Below are 19,123 nucleotides of genomic sequence, written 5' to 3'. Positions count from 1 at the left end.
TAAAAGGTTGCATTATGTGTCTTCCTCTGTCAAATGGAAGGAAGAAATTGCTGAAATTAAAGGTTCTAGACCAATTACTCTTAAAATGTGAGGGGGCTGGAAGCAACAGCCAGAGAATAAGTAGTTGAGTACTGCCGAGCGCACACACAAAAGAAAGCATGTCACATAAAATCCTGCTAGTAAAATGGTGACGCTCCGAGACTTCCTTAAAAGGCACAGTGCACATACAAAGCAAGAAGGTATTTTGCAGGAGTACAACATGGATGGCTCCCTGATTCATTACTTCACTTCAAGCCCACTTATGAGGGCAATGAAGGAGTGGATAGGAAAGACAATATCCATTCATTAAGGTTTATTAAGTGGCTAGTAATTCAGATATCCCTTAGGGCTATTCATTTCTGGGCTTTGTGACATCTTCAACAGAAAAATGAACTCTGTGATCACCTTTGTTTCATTTAATTGTAAATGTCATACTGAAATCTGACAGAAAGGGGTTTATGGCAAAACAAAAACAAAAACCACCCCACAACTTAATTCCAAAGTGATCCCACCACATTTCTATACATTAGAGCTAAGCAGCACTTCAGATTCCAAGGAAAAACGGTGTTTCAGAGCACACTGGGGGACTTGTGTATCACTCGTCTGCAACTTTTCCTGAGCTGCATCTTGAGATGTATTTATTTGTTTTATATCCTGCCTTTAATTCAGGAGTTCAAGTTGGCTGTCCTTTCCAGCCGCAGCACAGTCCCAGGAAAAGATGCATTTGGGTTAAGGAGTTGCAGAGAGGTGTGACTGCACACCCTGCCACAATTCAAAGTGCCTTTTCATCTTAGAATTCAGAGTGTTGTGCACACACATATACACTCATACATACTCAGAAATAACCCCAATAAATTTGATGACACTTTCTTCCAACTGGGCATTGGACTATAGCCTTAGTCCTCAACTCCAGCACTACTCCAAAATTGCTATTCATACATAGATCTACAATGCATTAGACGTAAACCATCTCAAATTGAAGGGATTAAGAATAACATTACTTTTATCTCATAGCACAAGCTTCAGTGCAGATTGTACAGTACAAGGGCCAGAGGGAAGAAAAGCTGAATATCTGTGGCCATGACCCCACTGCTCCATTTGCAAACAGCCCCTCAAACCAATCCTATTTCCACTTTAGTCACCACTACAACTAAGATGCATACATGCAATCATATCTGCTTAGTATTATGAGCAAACTGTATCCAGTAACACATACTTCCTCACTGAAAAAATTCAAATGAAGATACAACTTATTTTTTTAATATAATTTTTATTGAAAAAATGTTTAACAAGATAAAAATGCAAATATTAGAAAAGAAACAAAGAAAATAAGAAAGAAAAGTGAATAACTAAGAAAGAAAATAAAAATAGAAAAGAAGAAAGAAAAAAAAGATTATAAAGAAGCGGCTTCCAATCTTTTTGACAGTGGCTATAAATGCATTTATATTTTACCCTAAGGTTACATCATAATTTCCTTCTTTCCTTAAGCTGCCCTTTCTAATCTTCAGACCCATAAATCAGAAGTTCATTTTTCTCTTTTTTCAGCAAAAAGTCCATAAGAGGTAAGATACAACTTATTTCTCAGTACTGGAAGAGTTAATGAAAAATCAAATAGCCTGATTTCTCATTGGGATTCCATATCATAAGAATCATATCATATTAATGTCTCGCCTACATAAACTCAGCAAGAGAGCCAATTTGGCCATTCTTTTACTCCCTAAAGCAGGTGCTGGCTATAACGTGGATCCACAAATGGAACAGGAAGAGGACAGAAGAAACCGCAAGACAGGGGCTCTCGGTGTTCAGCAGAGCATCCCAGCCCAGATCACATTTTCAGTCTGATGCATTCCTGGTTCAAAGCCAGGGAACAAACAAAGTGGAACGAGCTCTCCAGCCAAGTGTGTTCAGTTCCTTCGCATCAGGAAAGAACTGCAAATATCTTGAGCTCACTTTGGTGATAGATCCTTCTGGATTCAGCACATAGGACCGCCTCAAAGAATCAAGGCATAAAGAATCATAGAAACTATGTTAATATTATAGGTGACCATTAAGGACTAGTCCACACAGTATGTTTTCTGTCCACACAAAAAGTCATGGTCCTTCTCAGATATACACAAATGTATATCTGTGCAGGCAAATACAATGTGTGAATCAAGCTATCATAAATCTAGCCAGCAATGTAGTCAATGTTCATAGCATAACTGTTGTGATTAGTAATGGATGAGCTTCTCTAAGTTCAATTCAAAATTGGGTCAGCAATTGTTAGCATCAATGGCAAATACTGGAAAAAATAGGATATTGAGTCCCGGCTGCATCTTATCACAATGCCATATCATATCCACTTATCCTTTTTTTTTTTTTTTCCTGTGGTCCAAGTCATGGACAATGAACAAACTGGGGAAATACACCTCAAAGTTCTGAGACTCCAGAAAATTGTGGGTGACTCCACAATAAACTCCAGAGTCTTGAAGAAAAACAGCTATGCAATCAATTTCTGTGCTCGTCTTTAAATCATAAGGGAGAAGACTAAACAGTTTGTTCATTCTGAGGTTTACATAGGGTTATCAACAGTTCCATGGAACCCTAGAAACCCTTCTTCTGAAGGGTCTTCTTGAATTAAGAAGATTGTCCAAGATCTGGCATTTAAAATAACAATACATTAATTTGTGTGTAGAATCTTGTTTTATATTTTGGTTTTTAAGAGCTTCTCAAGAAAATGATGCTTCATTAGTAGTAAACCCAAATACATAACATTGGGCAAATTTATATTCCAGAACAGGTGATTACAAAATTTGCTTGTATAAACACTTGTGATAATGGGAATCACTGCAGACTGCATCTGCAATCATGAACTCACCTAATGCTTTTTCCTGTTGATGTTATTTGAGACTGGTTGGTTATTTGAGACTCATTAAAACAAACCTATTGGTGAACCACTGAATATGAGACACAATAACTGATTCTAGGAACAGGTCCTACATCTAAAACCCAAGTTGTTTTGTCAACATTCTTTCACACTAATTTGCCATCTATACTTTAAAAAAAAAAAAACTTCCACTGAAAGAAAGGTCTGTAGGGTTAATGAAAAAGGATCTTTGCAAGATTCATGGCAAAATGGATGAAGTTGGTTTTAAGTCCTTTCTCCACCTTCTTGGCTCTTACAAACTTGCCAACCTTTCAGTTCAATTATTCTCTGCTGAATCCATCAGCATTTGTCTCCCATTTCTTTGGCAGAACCTGTATACCCATTACTTCAACATAATTTTTTCTGTAGGAATTCTGCATTTTCCTAAGCTTCTAAAATGCTGTATTTTATGTGTAAGTGCATGTGATTTCACCTTCACACACCCTGTAGTGGATATCCATTACTGTTATGACTGCTGTATAGAATACAAATACACAAATGCCATGGATATTCACCAAATGATATGTTATACAAAAGCATAGGCAGTCCTGCCCTTGATCTCATTCCAGTTCTCTCCAGCAGTTCAATATTTAATGGAAACCACCAACACATGAATCACATCAGCAGCATTTCTCTCCCATTCAAGAAATCAATCCCAAGCTTGCTATGTTTCAGAAATACTACTCACCAGCAGCAACCATGTTTTGCCCAAATTTTTAAGCCTGTGAATTTTCTCCCCTGAAGGTAACAGGAGCTTATGATGTGGTAGGGGGCTTGAACTGCAGACATGACACAACAGCAAAGGATTTTTTTTAAAAGCCAGTGCTCTAGATTTAATCCAAATACTTCCCTTCCCAACTCACCTTTGCAGGAATTTTTTGAGTTTATGATTGGGAGTTCTTTACATTCTATCTAGTTGAATCATTTTGTAAAAGTAGCAAATAGCCCAAATACAAGACAGTGGCAAATTCTATCACACAACACTTCTGCTGTTCTGCCTTTGAGAAGAAAGGGCAGCCTGCTATGATTCCTGAGACTTTTCAGATGGTTGCAGGAAAGTAGTTATATGCTCAGAAGATTCCAGTTCCCTTCCCAGCCAAGCAGTTCAACCCAGAAGAGAACGACTCCTGGCCTAATCATGGGGTACCTCAGATACATAAAGAAGAAACTTCTACAGATTCTCTCTCTTTTTTTAGAGCCTGAACCAAAGAACTGGCAGAACTCTGTGCATTGGGAAATTCTTGGCAGCCCAAGGCACATTAGTATTGGCATCCCCAGTACTCAATATTTCAAAGCCTTTCCACAATTACACTGGGCAGATAAATGGGCAGATAAAACCGGGGGGGGGGGGGTGGGATACTTTTCTGCTCAAGTAGTGCATTATTTGTCAGGATATGACCAAACATTTGCAGACACATTTATTTCTGTGTTCTTTGTGCCACTTCCCTGAAGTTTCCCTCAGGGTGGAGTTCAGGGATACAGCAGCTGTTCTGTACTACGTTTGGTCTCCTAGAAAGATGAAGAGATTGAGGACAAGGAAATAGAAGACTGGAGATAAGCTCCTCTTTCCCCTGAGTCAGCAGTTATGTGACCCAGCAGGCAACAGTGTAACAATTTCATCCTTTTCCACCAAAATTGAATTAGTTTGAAGCCAAAATCAGATTTGTGATCCCAGCACTCTTGACAGCAAACCCTTTACTTTGTCAGGCAGCTGTTAACTGTTTCCCTCAGAGCTTGAAGCGGAGAAGGAGGGGCTGACTGGGACAATTACAAATGGATGTCTGTGCACAAGCCACTCCAGGTGGATGCAGCTGAACCACCTGCTCCCACAGAGCAGCTCCAGGTTCCTGCCAGATCTGTAATTTATAAGCAGACAAAGCGAAAAATAAATCCAATTTCATACTCTTTCCTCTGGATATCTAAGCAGGACAGAGATTCCAATCAAATATATGGGCTTGCACTCTTAGCTCTAAAAAATAAAGTGTGTATCACTGGCTATATACAAATGACATACTTAATTGGCAGAAATTAGGTTGGTTCTATCATGGCAATAGATTCACTATATGTCAGCAAAAGTGTTTTATAGGTAAATTGGTGAGAAAATGCTATTACTTTATACTTTCCCAGCATTCCAGATAAAAAAACATAGCAAATAGTCTTAAAATGCAACATCTTTCTGCTCTTTAATCTTGAACACATTCTTTTTGCAGATTAGGTCATGGAATTGTAGGTCAGATGTTCCTGAACTACAACTGCCTTGATCTTCACCACTGGCCATGCTGCCCAGGGTTTCTGGAAGTAATAGTTTATCAACATCTGTAAGGCCAAGAGATTTCCATCCCTGTCTTTGAGACTAAAATCTCAAGGCCCAGAAAACCAGACTGTTATCTTTTCATTTTTATTTCCTACTTTTTGTTTGTTTGTTTTATTTTGTTTTGTTTTGTTTTTCTTCACAGAAAATCTCCTATGGAGGAAAACTTGGAATAGCTGCTGAATGTTTTTTAACTGATAATATGAGCAATTTAATGTGAATACACCCTTAAACTGAAGTAAGGCTTAAAACTCGCTCAGCTAGAAATCAGTATAAAAGACATCAGGTTAATTACAGGAGAATGCAATGCTAAAGTTGAAAGTACAAGAGCATCTGCAGTAATAGGAAAATTTAGGTTTGGTATATGAAATGAAAGAAGAGACAGATGAATAGAGTTCTGCCAAGAAAATTCAATGTTTATAGCAAGTATCTTCTCTGACAAGCTAAAAGATTACTGTACATATGGACATCATTGAATGGACATAGCAAAACTAAACTTTCTGTATGTTCCACAAGCAAAAATAGGAAAGCTCTCTTCAGCCAATAAAAACAACTGCAACTCAGATAACAAACTCCTTCTTGTAAAATTACAATTTAATTTAAATAAAATAATCGAAACAACAATATATAGTCTCAGCAATATTCTACATGATTATATGATAAAGAATGGATTGAATGGATTAGATTTGATAGGCTACCTAAAGAACTCTGGGCTGAAACTCCATCATTAAAAATGGAGGAAAGAAAAACATCCCAGAATGAAAAAGGAAAAGGAGTAGAAATACATTGAAAATAGCTAAAGGAAGGCCACATAATCATGTAGAATCCTGCTAAGACCAAATATTGTTGATTATGTGGTAAAAGTAAAGGAATAAAAATCTGCCCAATTCAATACTGAGCTCCAGGGAAAAGAAAGATAAGAAAAAGAGTTACACTAAATAAGCAGTGCAAAAAATGTAAGGATAACAACTGAATGGGAAGGACAAATGTTTTTTTGAAAATTACAGAAATCAAGGGAACTTTTTTATGCAAAGATGGGCAAAATAAAAGACAAAGAACACAAAGATCTACTGGAGAAAGAAGATATAAAAAGAATTTGTTCAAACAGATGGAAGAACAGTACCAAAAAAAAATCCCAACGTCCATGATACATATGATAGATCACTGAACTAGAATCAGACATTATGAAAAGTTAAATGGGCCCTAAAAAATACTCCTACCAACAAAGCTGCAGGAATTGATGAAACCCCAGCAGAACTGTTTAAAATCTTTATGATAATGCTACTTGCATTGGGTAAGCAACTATGGTACACAGAGCAGTGGCTAAGGAACTGTAAAAGATCAGTTCATGTTCCAAGACCAAAGATGGGCAATACAAAAGAATGCTCAGATTATCAAATAAATGCACTTAGCTCACTCTAGTAAGAGAATACTCAAGATCTTGCAATCCACACTTCAACAATACATGAACTGCCATCGGAAGCTGGATTCAAAAGAGGCAAAAGCAACAGATACCACATTGTTAACTTTTGACAGGTAATGGGAAAGGCAACGGAGTTTCAAAAAGAACTCTGTTTTTGTCTTAGTAATTTTACTAAGATTTCTATGTACCATAATGCATTGGGAATAGCCCTTAGAAACATGGCTGCATTGGACCATCTCATGTTCTTAGTGAAGAATTTGTATGATGACCAGGAAGCAACAGAATAGAACATGAAGCAACTAAATGGTTAGAACTTGGGAAAGGAGTAGGACAATTCTACACTGTCACTGTATTAATTTAACTTATATCATAATAAATGCTGCACTAGAAGAAACAAAAATTGAACTAAAATTACAGGAAGCATTATCAACAGCCTCAAATATGCTAATGATATACTCCAGTGCCAGAACTGAGGAAAACTTAAGGATTTCTTGTCAAAGGTGAAAAAAGAGAATATAAAAGCCAGTCTGCTGTTCAACATTTTTTTAAAAAATCCTTAGATGGTGTCAATAGTTAGTGCCAATCCAATGCAAATAGGCAGAAAACAAGTTAAAGTAATATCAGACTTTATCTTCCTAAACTCAAAAATTGCAGGACGGTAACTGTAGCCATAAAAGAAAGAGACATCTGCTACTTGGGAGAAAGACTCTGACAGATCTAGAGAAAATATTAAAAGTACAAAGATATCACATGGACAAGGAAAGAACAGATTGTCAAGGTTTTCCCAGCTGTATCATGATTATGAAAGCTGGACCATCAGAAAGGCTGAACAAAGAAAAATGGAAGCCTCTGAATTGTGATACTGAAAAAAAATAATTTCGACTGGAAGAAGAAAAAATCACGCAATACTAAATGAAGTAATCCAGATTGCTCACAAGAAACACTAATAATAAAGCTCAAGCCTTTATATTTTGGACACATAATGCAAAGGCAAGAGTCAAAGGAAAATACTCTGATGCTTGGAAAAATTGAAGGCAGTCAAAAAGAAGCTGGCAAAGAGGAGGAGGCTTGATACTATCACTGGTGACACAAACGTGAGCTTACAAGAATACAAAGAAACAGTTACTGACAGACAATTGTGATAAAATTACATCTATTAGATCACAAAGAGTCAGAGGCAACTGAATAAGCAGTAAAAAGAAACCAGTGATCCAACTGATGCAAACTGATCCATCCCTTTGTTTTGTCTTATGAACCATTCAAATATCCCTCAACGCTGAATGACAACAACTTGGGTTAGAAGTACAGCAGTTGTTGGGCTATGAAAAAAATTGACCTGAACTTTGTTTTGCTGCCTAATAAAAGCCAGATGTGAGTACTTCCATTCATCAGCCTAGTTATCTCCAACAGGAGTCTGCCCATCCTTCTATCCAGGGCCCTCCAGGTGTCAGGTAACATCTCCTACGGCTACACAGGTTGGAGATGACAGGAGTTACTTTTTGACATGTCTGAGGGAGTAAGAAAAGGTGTGGCTTTATGACTGTTTACTCATTCTGAACCATACAAAAAATTGGCAAATGAACTCCCTTTCCCTCAAAAAGTATCCTTACCTTTTTTTTTTTTTTTAGTTTTGTGGACATAGCCAATCCTGACCCCATTTACTGCTCTGGACCTTAATTTTAATATGATATGATCTGGATTATATAATCATTTTTGAGTTTGCAGGACCCCAGTCCCACTCTGTGGGATTCTACCCATTCCTCTGTAAAGAAATCTTTCAAAGTAAATTATGAGGAAATGGGAAAGAAAATATGTCCAGACTAAGGCCCAGGATTGATTGCAGTTTGATGTACCAAACAGAACTTCTGGTGCCCTTTCTTTGCCTCCTGATTTGTTTTCAAACCAACAGAGTAGAAAAGGATGCCTAAAGAGTAGAACAGGGAGCCCTGAATTCAAATCTCCCACTCAATTATGAAGCTCACTAGTAGGCTTTAAGCTATTTTGCTATCTTTCACCAGAAATGACTATACAGATTTGGTGTGAGAATAAAAAGCAGCAGACCACCATATACATCATACTCAGATGCTTCAAAGAAGAAGATTAAAATGTTACTGCTATTATGAATATCCTTCTTTTCTCTTTTTCAAAAGAAAAGGCTACAGAAAAGAAATATGATACCTTAATAAACTACTTGAACAATAATCTTTAAGCCCCTGAAAGCCACCTTTGAACAACGGAAGGGGAGAGATGAGCCTCCTCTTCCCAACCGTGTTTTGTCAGAGGCGTACTTTCATCTCATGGGATGGTGGCATTGTTTTACACGGGAAATCCTTCATTTCCCAAGAATGGGGGGGGGGGAAGATTTCAACTGTTATCCCTACCCATCACTCATCTAATTTTCAATTAGTTGTATAAGATTTTCCTTCCACTACTTTTAAGATCACACTAAGACCAGGCAGGTCAACCAAATAGGAAGTATCGGAAATATATGAAGATTATCCTATTCAGAAAGATTATTAAAGTTATGAAAGTAAAAGACTACAGCAAAGTGTTTAGCTTCATGTTTTGCATTCCTCTTGGCTACTAATAGCAACAGCATAAAACTTTATGGTTTATAATAGCATTCCAGTTTTAATCTCTCCCATTTCTTATGGGACAGCATCCTGTAAGCTAAGTTCTAGTACTTAATTTCCTAGCTAGCAGACACATACAGCTTCTAAAGCTTCCAGAAGCCATGGAAATAAATCCCTGTAGTTCTTATATAAATCTGCGCAACATGGTATCTTCCCCATGTTTTGAATACAGTGCCCATAATTCTGTACCACTGAATCATTCTGATTGGGGCTGATATAGTCCCAAATATCTGGAAGGAATCAGCTTGCCTAATTTTGTCCTAAACATGTAATGGACAATTTGTGTCCTTCCAGTAATTTCTGAATTCTACTTCCATCATCCCCACTCAGCCAAACCAATGATGGCACTCCAACATCTGGAGGCCAGATATTACTTGTTACTGCCCTAATTGTGTACCATAGATAGCACACCAGTAACAAATGTCTAAATTGGTTTTAATAAGCTTTAATAGCAGATATTTTATTTGCCCTTTTGTTTTGTGTTACGCTGCTTTTCCATATAGTTTGTACTACACAAGCCACTCTGGGAAGAGCAGAGAAGTTTCTAAAATAATCCTGAGGTTCATTACAGTGGTACCTCGGGATACGAACTTAATCTGTTCCATGACTCTGGGCGTATCCCGAGTTGGTCGTAACCCGAAGGAAATTTCCCCATAGGGTTCAATGTAAATCCGGTTAATCCGTTCCGCCCTCCGAATTTGGTCACACCCCGAAGCAAATTTTCCCATAAGGTTCAATGTAATTACCGTTAATCCGTTCTGGCATCCGCGGACCACGCGTCAGGGGCGGGAAAACGGCCGGGCTCAGCGCGAAAACGGCCGGGCGCAGCGCGGCGGGAAAACGGCCAGGCACGGCGCAAAAATGGCCGGGCGCCATGCTGCGCAAAAATGGCCGGGCGCGGCGCGGCGTGAAAATGGCCGGGCGCGGCGCGGCAGAAAAATGGCCGCGGACTACGTGTCAGGGGCGGAAAAATGGCCACGGACCACGTGTCAGGGCGGAAAAATGACTGTACCCCGAGGCGGAGTTCGCACATCGAGGTAAATTTTTGCGGCCGGAGCTGGTCGTAAGCCGAAAAGTTCGTTAGTAGAGGCGTTCGTATCCAGAGGTACCACTGTATTTCTAATGATGCTTGGAATAGTCTCTGCCGATACCCTTCATTTTTAAATCACAAGAAAATTAATTTGTTTCTGATTAAACATCAGAAGGAATGTCCTGGCAGCACAATCTGTTCCATAGCGAATAAACTGCTTCAAAAGATGGTGGACTTTACTTGGTTAGAAATTTTTAAAGTAGAACCTGAGTAATCAACCACTGAGGACCTATCCATTGTACATTTCTTGAACTGACAGCCGTAATCCCTTCCAATTCTGTTATTTTATAATTTAAGAAAATAAAAACGCTAACATCAAGATTCCATATCCCACGCCCCTAGCTTCTTCCTAGAAACAGAAGAGATCTGAACTGAGGGTAAACTTTAACTGATTTTACAAATTAATTAAATTGTAATAGTTCTATTCCAAATCATATAGAAAGTAACTTTAAACTGTTCTGTTATGGATTGGTCCAAAATTCAAAGAAGTCTGGCTTCAGTCTTAAATTGATCCAAGGAGGATTGATCAAGTCCATGGAATTTGAGATCCAATCCCTCATATTTCAATTCCTGCAACTATCACTACATGTATGCTCTTCAATTCAGTTGAGAGCAGCGGACAACCAAAACCGATAACCTAGGATCTGTCTTAGATATATTAACCTTGTCTGTGTGAAGTTGCCCATTTTAATCCACTTCTGAAAGGTATTTTTATTTTATATAATGTTTATATTACATTCCTGTCCTCATCATGACTATCTGAAATACCCACCCTATTTTATACAATCTGAAAAGGAACCCAGCTATCATTCGTAAAACAAAGCACGCTCCTCACCCAGCCTCAACAGGGCAATAAAGCTCTTGTGTTTGTCTTAGCAACAGCCTATGGGAAATGCCTCCCTTAGGACAGAGTCAGGCAACTTTCTCTTTGTTGAGAAAGGACATCTCCAGTCTTTAACTCTGGCTTATTCTCCTTTCCCCCAGGGCAACAGTTTACTTCTAATTGACCTCAAAACCTGACACTCCAGTTGTGCTTGATACACACCTCTGACCTGGGAGAGTCCTTTTCCTGCCAGTATGAAACTGCTGATTATACAGCTGCTTTGTATTCACAAATGTCTAAACCAAATTGCTGGTTAATATCCCCTCTCATGTCCTATCAAGTTTTGATGCTGTGAGGATATCATGCCATAGTGACTTGAAGAGTATTTGCCATTTTCTTCTTACAAGAAGACCACCCAACTGAGCATCTGCACTGCCAGTAAGATTGTTCTCATGATAAGGAGGGTGTGCAATCACCTGCTTTACCTGTCAGAACTTGCTATGGAGGTAATAATCAAAAGCAAATTCAGATTAGAAAAAACAGAAAGTCATGTTTGTCAGACTTAACTATGGTCCCCATACCTCTAATCCAGTCTTTCCCAGCTTCAGTGCCTTCCAGATACATGCATATCAACTTCCCAAAATTTCAGCAACACTGTCTTGGAAATTTTGGGAGGTAAGCTCTACAGAAGTAGAGAGTGCCCAAGCTAAGGAAGCTGCTTGAATACTGCTTTTCCATCTATGCTTCTGAAAAAAATATATACTGTAAGAAAAATAAAAGGAACTCTAAACATGTACCAAAATTAATACAGGTCCTTGACCTACAGCAACATAAATTTATCTGGATACTGGGAAGGGTTATTTTAAATACCTTTTTGCCCTAAGAATATTTAGTATCCAATATGTAGTCTTAACATCTGTCTTTTCCTTCCTATAAACAAAGCCAAAAACTTTAATCACCCACTTCAACACAGAATGGTCATTTTAAATAATGGATTAAATAATGGATTGGGAAATCATATTTGGCCCTTAAAGCCATTTTTGAAGCCTTCAGAGATAATTCAAAGCAAGAACTAGCAGCATAGTTCTTCCCATTTTGAATAAGAAATACCAATGCCTGTAAGTAGTTTAACACAGATGTGAGAAACAAAAAATCCACATCACCCCACCTGCAGAACCCAGAAAACTTCAATCCAATCTATATGCATTACATGGCACTTGGTATCATTATCTGATCCCTGCCCCCACAAACAATATTAATTAGAGTAACTACTCACCCCAAGATGGCACATTCTTGCTTAAAATGAACCAACTCTTACATCTCTAGATAGGAGACCATGCTGAGAATCAAGTATAATATATATGAAAGCCTAAGAGTTTTCATAGCCAAAAAAGAAGAGGGGAGAAAAAGATAGAAAAAGGAATTACTTACTGAATTTATGCAACCTAGTTCCTTATTCAAAAGCCAGGGCAGAGAAAGCTTCCCTTCTCCACGGTAGCAAGATTGGATGCGCTCCTTGATCTTGTCTTTGATCTTCTTCAATGTGAAAAGGCAGAGAACAGATTCCTTTGGTGGCTTGACTCTGTTCTTCTGGCCCTGAGAGAAGATGGTGAAGAGAATGTCCTCCTGTTCTGAGATGCCCAGTTGCTTGGCCAAGGCCTTTCCAGGCTTACTGAGGTAAGCGTCCTGAATCAAGCGGTATTCAATGCCATCTCGAACACAACCAATGGGAAATTCCACATATGAGTAGAACTTGGGGTCATCCACACATAGCCGGACAACTTTTGAGGTGAAAAACTGCTCTCCTGTAGAGTCAGGTGAGGTAAGCTGGGTGTCCAGCTGCAGTGTCAGGTAATAGACAAACTGCTCGCTACTGAAACTATAGATATAATAGATATCAAATGTGGGAAACTTGGAGAGTGTATCTGATGGGATCTTGAGCTGAGAGGAAACAAATTCATCTTGATAAACAAAGCCAAACATCTCTGCATTCTCTTCACTGTCCATCAGTTTACGGCTGGACAGAGTAGGGAAATACTCAGACTTTCCATCAATGGGAGTTCCAATGAAGAGCTTGTTTTGTCCATTCTGCACTTCAATTATGACACCAGACATTGTTCCTGACTCATTGACACTAGAGAGGTAGTGTTCCTTGCGGTGGTGTGGCTCACCCAACTTGAAGAGATCATCCAAGCGTAGGAACTGGCAGATACCTTGTGAAGCGCTGCCGCAGGCTATCAGACGGTTCCCAGAGTAATCCACCAGCAGCAATTTATTGACATTGTTGGTACTGACTAGCCCATGCGGGCAAGACTGCACACTAGGTGGTGGGTAACACTTCTCGTTGTCATCTACCGGACCTGTCACATGAGTGCGCATTTCTGTCAGATTGTTTGCAAGCTTATAGATCCGGTTGACAGCACCCACATATACCTCCCCAGTTTTGTTATGAACCACCAAGTGTGTCAAACTCCAGTCTGTGACCTGGAAAGTCATAAAAGAAGAGGAAGGTTTGGGAGTGCCTTTTGCCAACGGCAACCAAGCACCACCCAGAAGCAGCAGGGTCCAAATATTGACCGACAGATGGTGCTTTAGCCTCAGAAGCCACATGGTGGAAGAGTCACATCCAGCAATGCATTAATCTAACTATAAAATAAACAAGAAGCAGACTAAAAGCTGCGGGGGGGGGGGGAATTCCTGTGGACTGACTTCTCTTTTTTCACTTGTTTCCAGATTCAGGACATTATGGGCACTGGCATCCTACACGGCCCTAGAAGAAAATGGAAAAACAAGCAGGGTTAGGCAAACAGTTGTGCCACTCAAAGCCCAACAGCACAATAAAATCTCACAGTTACAAACATCTCAGGAATGGAGGTGGTTCAGATAGCTGAAATATTCAGCTGTCTAGGAGAAGCATTGCATAGTATTTGTTCATCCTTCTGCATTCTTCTCATTAAAGTTCCCATGACTGTTTCGTAAATTCACTATAGAAAGAAGCAGCTAAATAGTTCTGAGGGCTGGTTTAATGTTCTTTTTTTTTCCAATGGAGGCAAAAGCCTTAGAAGTATTAAATTTGGAATCCTGACACAAAGGGACTAATTTCACACCTTTTGAATTAAGAAAAAACAGAGGTGGAAAGTGGATTTTTTTTTCTTTTTAAATGTTTTAATGACTGGGATTAGATATTTTCTTAGCTTATTTTAGCCCTTTCCTAACCTGTCCAGAAGGTTTTGTATATCCATATCATCCTCCCAGATGTTTACTATCTATATTACATTGCACTGCATTGCATTACTATGATATCAATATAAGTTAGTTTTCTCATGGTTTTACTGTAAAATGGATAAATGCAATATTCTCATTAAAAAGTACTGGAAAATTCCCACACATATTTGTATGATGCAATAACTGAAACAAGTCCATAAAGCCCTAACTTCACTTAACCAAAAAGCCAGATTGTCTTTTAAGAAAAAAAATTAAATGGCTTTGTTACGGGTTAAGAAATAGAATAGTACACATGATTACTTGAAAGTAACTCCCACTTTGTTCTTACGAACTTTGCATGAAGTAGTGTGACCTTGAAGAAGTAAGTACATTATAAAAACTTTTAGGAATCAGCACTGTTCCTGACCCTTCCCAATTTTAAGGTATATACAGTGGTACCTCGGTTCACGAGCGCTTCTGTTCACGAACAATTCAGTTCACGAACAGCTCCAGTCGCAAAATTTTGCCTCCGTTTGCGAACTCCGCATCGGGTGACGAACAGGATCCGCGGCCATTTTCCCTCCCGTGACACGTGGTCGCAGCTTCCTGTAGGGAGGGGGACTCTCCCTCCAAGCAGTTACCACCTCCCCATCCGCCTTCCTGTCCTCCACGCCAGAAGTCGCGTCGAGCAAGGTTAGCTTTCTCTCTCTTCGTACTGTACTTTGTGTCATATTTTTGCGGTTTAAAAAAAAAAAAATGGTTCAGAACGGATTAACCATAATTACATTGAACCTTATGGGGAAATTTGATTCGGTTCACGACCAATTCGGTTCGCGACCAGAGTTGCGGAATGAATTAAGTTCATGAACCGAGGTACCACTATATTTCTGAATTTTCACCCCCTCTCCAAGAACAAATATGCCATTATTCATTACCTTCCCTCCCACCACCATCAGTTCTTCACACATACTGATACTTTGTGTTAGCTCCCTAAAGCATGTATCTATGGACTTTGTCAGCCTTTACCTTAATCTATTTTCCTCTACATACCTGTTCAAAGACGCTGGCATGACACTTAAAAGGTGTTTCTAGAGAGCAACCTAACAAAGGCAGCTAATACCTCTATGTTCAACATAATTAGAACTTAGTATTTGACTAATCCATACCTGTGGATATGTTGACTAATCCATAGCTGGATCCACATTTACATGAAAATGCGTGACACTTTAAGGTAAATTTTCTACCCTTTAAAAAATGTTTAGGAAACCACCAACTACATATCCCAATATGACAAAAATCTATTATGCATACATTAAAATAGTCTCAAAGATATATTACTCTTCTCATCAATATTTGTTTGCTTGTACTTAGTCACTTTTTCAAACTTTGACCATTATGTGGGAGTGCCAATGTCCTCTGCACTCAACCATGTCTGGCAAGCTATAGAAGATTGCTTTTAACGTCTTCAACATTTTCCCATCTCCCAGGCAAATGATTCTCATTCTTATAACAAAAGGCAGCCTTGGGCTTATCCTAGATTTCACACATACCTCAAAACCACAGAACTAGCCTTCAGGCAGAGGAATGAAGGGCGGCGGGTGGGGGGTAGGGGAAGCCACATTACTCATTCCCTCAACTACCATTCCAAGCACTCAAGAGCACAGCAATTTTTTTTTTTTTTTTTTTTTTTTTGGTGCTCTTCACAAAAGTAGGAAGTGAGCTTGTCCTTCCTTCCAAGGCATGTCAAAAAATACCCCCAAGGACTTGTACAATGCACATGCCAGAGGAAACAATACTCAGTTTTTGAAACATTCTCCTGCAAAGTTCTACCATTGTGGGTTTTTTTAAAAATAATTCTGAACAATTAACCAATAAAGCATCAATTTTGAGCCATCTAGCTAGCATAATCAGTAGCCTAATTATCCAAAGCTGGATTCTTCCTAAGTAGTCCTTAGTCCTTGAAAATGACAGAAAATCTACATTCCCTCCTTCTCCAGTGCCTAGTATAAATTGAAGCTCAAACCCTTTGCTTTTCTATTAGCTACAGTTCTTTCTGTATGCCAGAAGACATGGGGAGACGAATGGACCAACGTGTTATTCCACTCTCTAAAACTGAAGAGACTGCTGTGCCAGGCATCCACAATTAGGGTCAGAAAGAAGGAAGTCAGAGGGCTGAAATAGAGAGAAGGAACTCTCAGCCACTGCAAGAGAAAGCAGTGCCAATGTATGGGAAAGAAGAGGGCAACTGGCAAAGCAGTGGAAAGGTTATGGGCTTTCTCCAGCATTGGGTTGCTGCACTGGGAGAAGAGCAGGGGGCAGTTGCAAAAAGATAGGTAGGAGTTTAATCTATTGTGCACCCCCAACATTTGGCACTGCACTGTTAAGTCTTTGTGACACCAACCTTTTGAATGGGCTGTCAGTGCCACAACAAAGCGTTTGAGGGGAAAAAGCATAATCTCCTAGTTGCATATTTATGATCTAAGACTTGAGTGTCTCACACAGAGGGAAGCTCTTACAGTTTAGTTACTGAATCATTATTTCTACAATCTTGCCTGAATCTACACTGATGCACCTGATTTTTCAATGGAAAGCTTTACCACAGAATTCAGGACCTCCACTTCCACATTCAGATTAGTATTAGTAATTCAATATATTCAGATGACCATTAGTAAAATATAAGATCCATCTGTCCTTTTAAAAAAACAAGCATACTGAGAATTGGTCTGATTCCCAGTACCATGGCTCTTCAAACATCTGTTCCTCGACTAGCCATTAGGCCACATTCCCTCTTGATAATATAAATGGAGTTGACATTGGATGGGCAACTGAGGCTGAATGACTTGCCATTAAAAGACTGAGAATGCAAAGCTTAAAGTAGGGTCTGGGCTCAACCTTGCTTTGTTTTGACTATAAAGGGAAGGGAGCTTGTCAAAATAGCAATCAATCCATTTCACTAGCAACCCTGACATACACACAGAAAAGCCCTCTGCTAATCTCTCCGGCATTCAGCTCCATCCCAAGAAATTGCTGATCCCGGGGAAAAAGCCCAAGAGACCTTCTCCCATAGAGAATCCTGCTTCTATAAAGAGAAACTCGGGGGGGGGGGGGGAGGTTTTCACTTTTTTTTTCTTGCCCATTACCAGGAAGCTCACATACCACTAGCGAAAATGTTCACTCCATTTCACCATTTACCTAATTGGACTTCAATGTGCTGAGTGGTTAGCCATTAATGAGATTTTACTTTTTATAAAGATAAGAAGCAAAAACAGAGAGACCATCACAAAGGGAGAAACAAACTGTGACAAGAGGGAGCTTGGCTGTTTTAAGAGATTTCATTTCCAAATCTGACATAGGGCTATCCTATGAATCTGAATTATTCCATTCCCATTTGAGTTTTGCCCCTATTCTCTGTAAAATAGGGGGAAAGTCTGTAGCTTCCCAAATATGTTGTAGCACACCCCACATTACCAAGTTTCCCCAAAAGAAGGAAAGGCATGGCTATGGCTGATGTATGTACGACAATCCATACACAGTGCCCCTAGTTTTACCGAGAGGAAGTTTCATTTAGATTTTATTTCATTTATTGTTTTATGAAGATTGTGAGCTGTCTCTACCAAACTGAAAGAAACAGATAAATAATGTGTATATAACAAATAAATAAGAGTGTGCATGTGTGTGTATCTGCAACTCCATTTTCTTCTAAAGTTACACAGAAACATCAACATACTGACATTTTATTTGGGCTCTTATTGTAGTTTCTCAAACTGTTGATTTTCATTTCACTATTGAGACTGATATCCTGGGATTAATTTCAAAGGCAGCAGCCACAAATCTAGGTCAGCCTTTCCAACCTAGCACCCTGTAGAAGGGAATTCTTGGGCAGAATGGCCAAAACATATAAAAGGCCCCAGCTGGAGAACAATGGTCTAGAGCAGTGTTTCTCAACCATGGCAACTTTAAGATGGGTGGACTTCAACTCCCAGAATTCCCTGAAGTCCACCCATCTTAAAGATGCCAAGGTTGAGAAACACTGCTCTAGAGACACTCAACAAGAGCCCCTGCCTTCCCCACCATTATCTTCTCCTTTTAAAAGCCATCCTTCTACTGTTGCACACATACCCAGAGAACCATAATGTAAGCAGGGCATCACTTTCAAAGGTAAGGCCTTCCCCAGTTGAGAATGGCTAAAATAAGACAACGTAACAAGAATTCAGTCATAAGGGAGGAATTTGTACTTCAGGCTTGCAAAGAGATCTCCTGAAATCTATTTTCCACTCTCTGTCCCACTTCACTCCTGGTCTTATTTACACAAATTGCTACAGAGAAGGATTGCCTCCAGCAGAGGAGGAGCTCATTTAACAGCAGCCAGAGATTTATAGACATCTACAGTAAAAATGATCAGAATCATTTGTCACTCTGGAACAGTCAGAAACAGAGCACATCCCTCTCCAGCCTACAATGACAGATGCTTGCTACAAGAACTCTAATGGTAAAATTCCTTCCTTTTTTCCCTTTGCACCCATAAAGGGTATAAGGAACCACCAAGTGACATCCTCAAGCACATGAGATTCCATTTCCAAACAACTGAAGAGAGCAAAGAAGTTGCCCCTCATGCAGAACTGATCACCATGACCTCAGCTAGTTTATCTCTATTACCCTTACATCTCACCCGTTTTCCCCAGAGCTCAGGAGAGC

At 39.3% G+C, this 19,123-nt stretch overlaps 1 protein-coding gene across 6 annotated transcripts in view; it reads right to left on the bottom strand.

Moving 5' to 3' along the window:
• Positions 1-19,123, bottom strand: part of PLXNA1 (plexin A1) — a 372,167-nt gene that overhangs the window by 300,901 nt on the left and 52,143 nt on the right. For 4 of the 6 annotated variants that reach the window (XM_088134264.1, XM_088134267.1, XM_088134268.1 and 1 more), the window contains exon 2: positions 12,656-13,994. In XM_088134264.1, coding sequence (XP_087990390.1) covers positions 12,656-13,834 — 1,179 coding nt within the window. In that variant the 5' untranslated portion in view covers positions 13,835-13,994. Of the gene's footprint in view, positions 1-12,655; positions 13,995-15,594; positions 15,977-19,123 lie in introns of those variants that run through there. The other 2 variants (XM_088134269.1, XM_088134266.1) reach the window with 2 other exon arrangements.

This window comes from Python bivittatus, unplaced genomic scaffold (genome assembly GCF_059951505.1).
Source record: "Python bivittatus isolate LINGU-HERP-01145 unplaced genomic scaffold, Pbiv_v1 ctg000080_np1212, whole genome shotgun sequence".
Classification (NCBI taxonomy): domain Eukaryota; kingdom Metazoa; phylum Chordata; class Lepidosauria; order Squamata; family Pythonidae; genus Python; species Python bivittatus.
The sequence above is the reverse complement of the archived record's forward strand: the minus strand, read 5'-3'. Positions and strand labels throughout refer to the sequence as shown.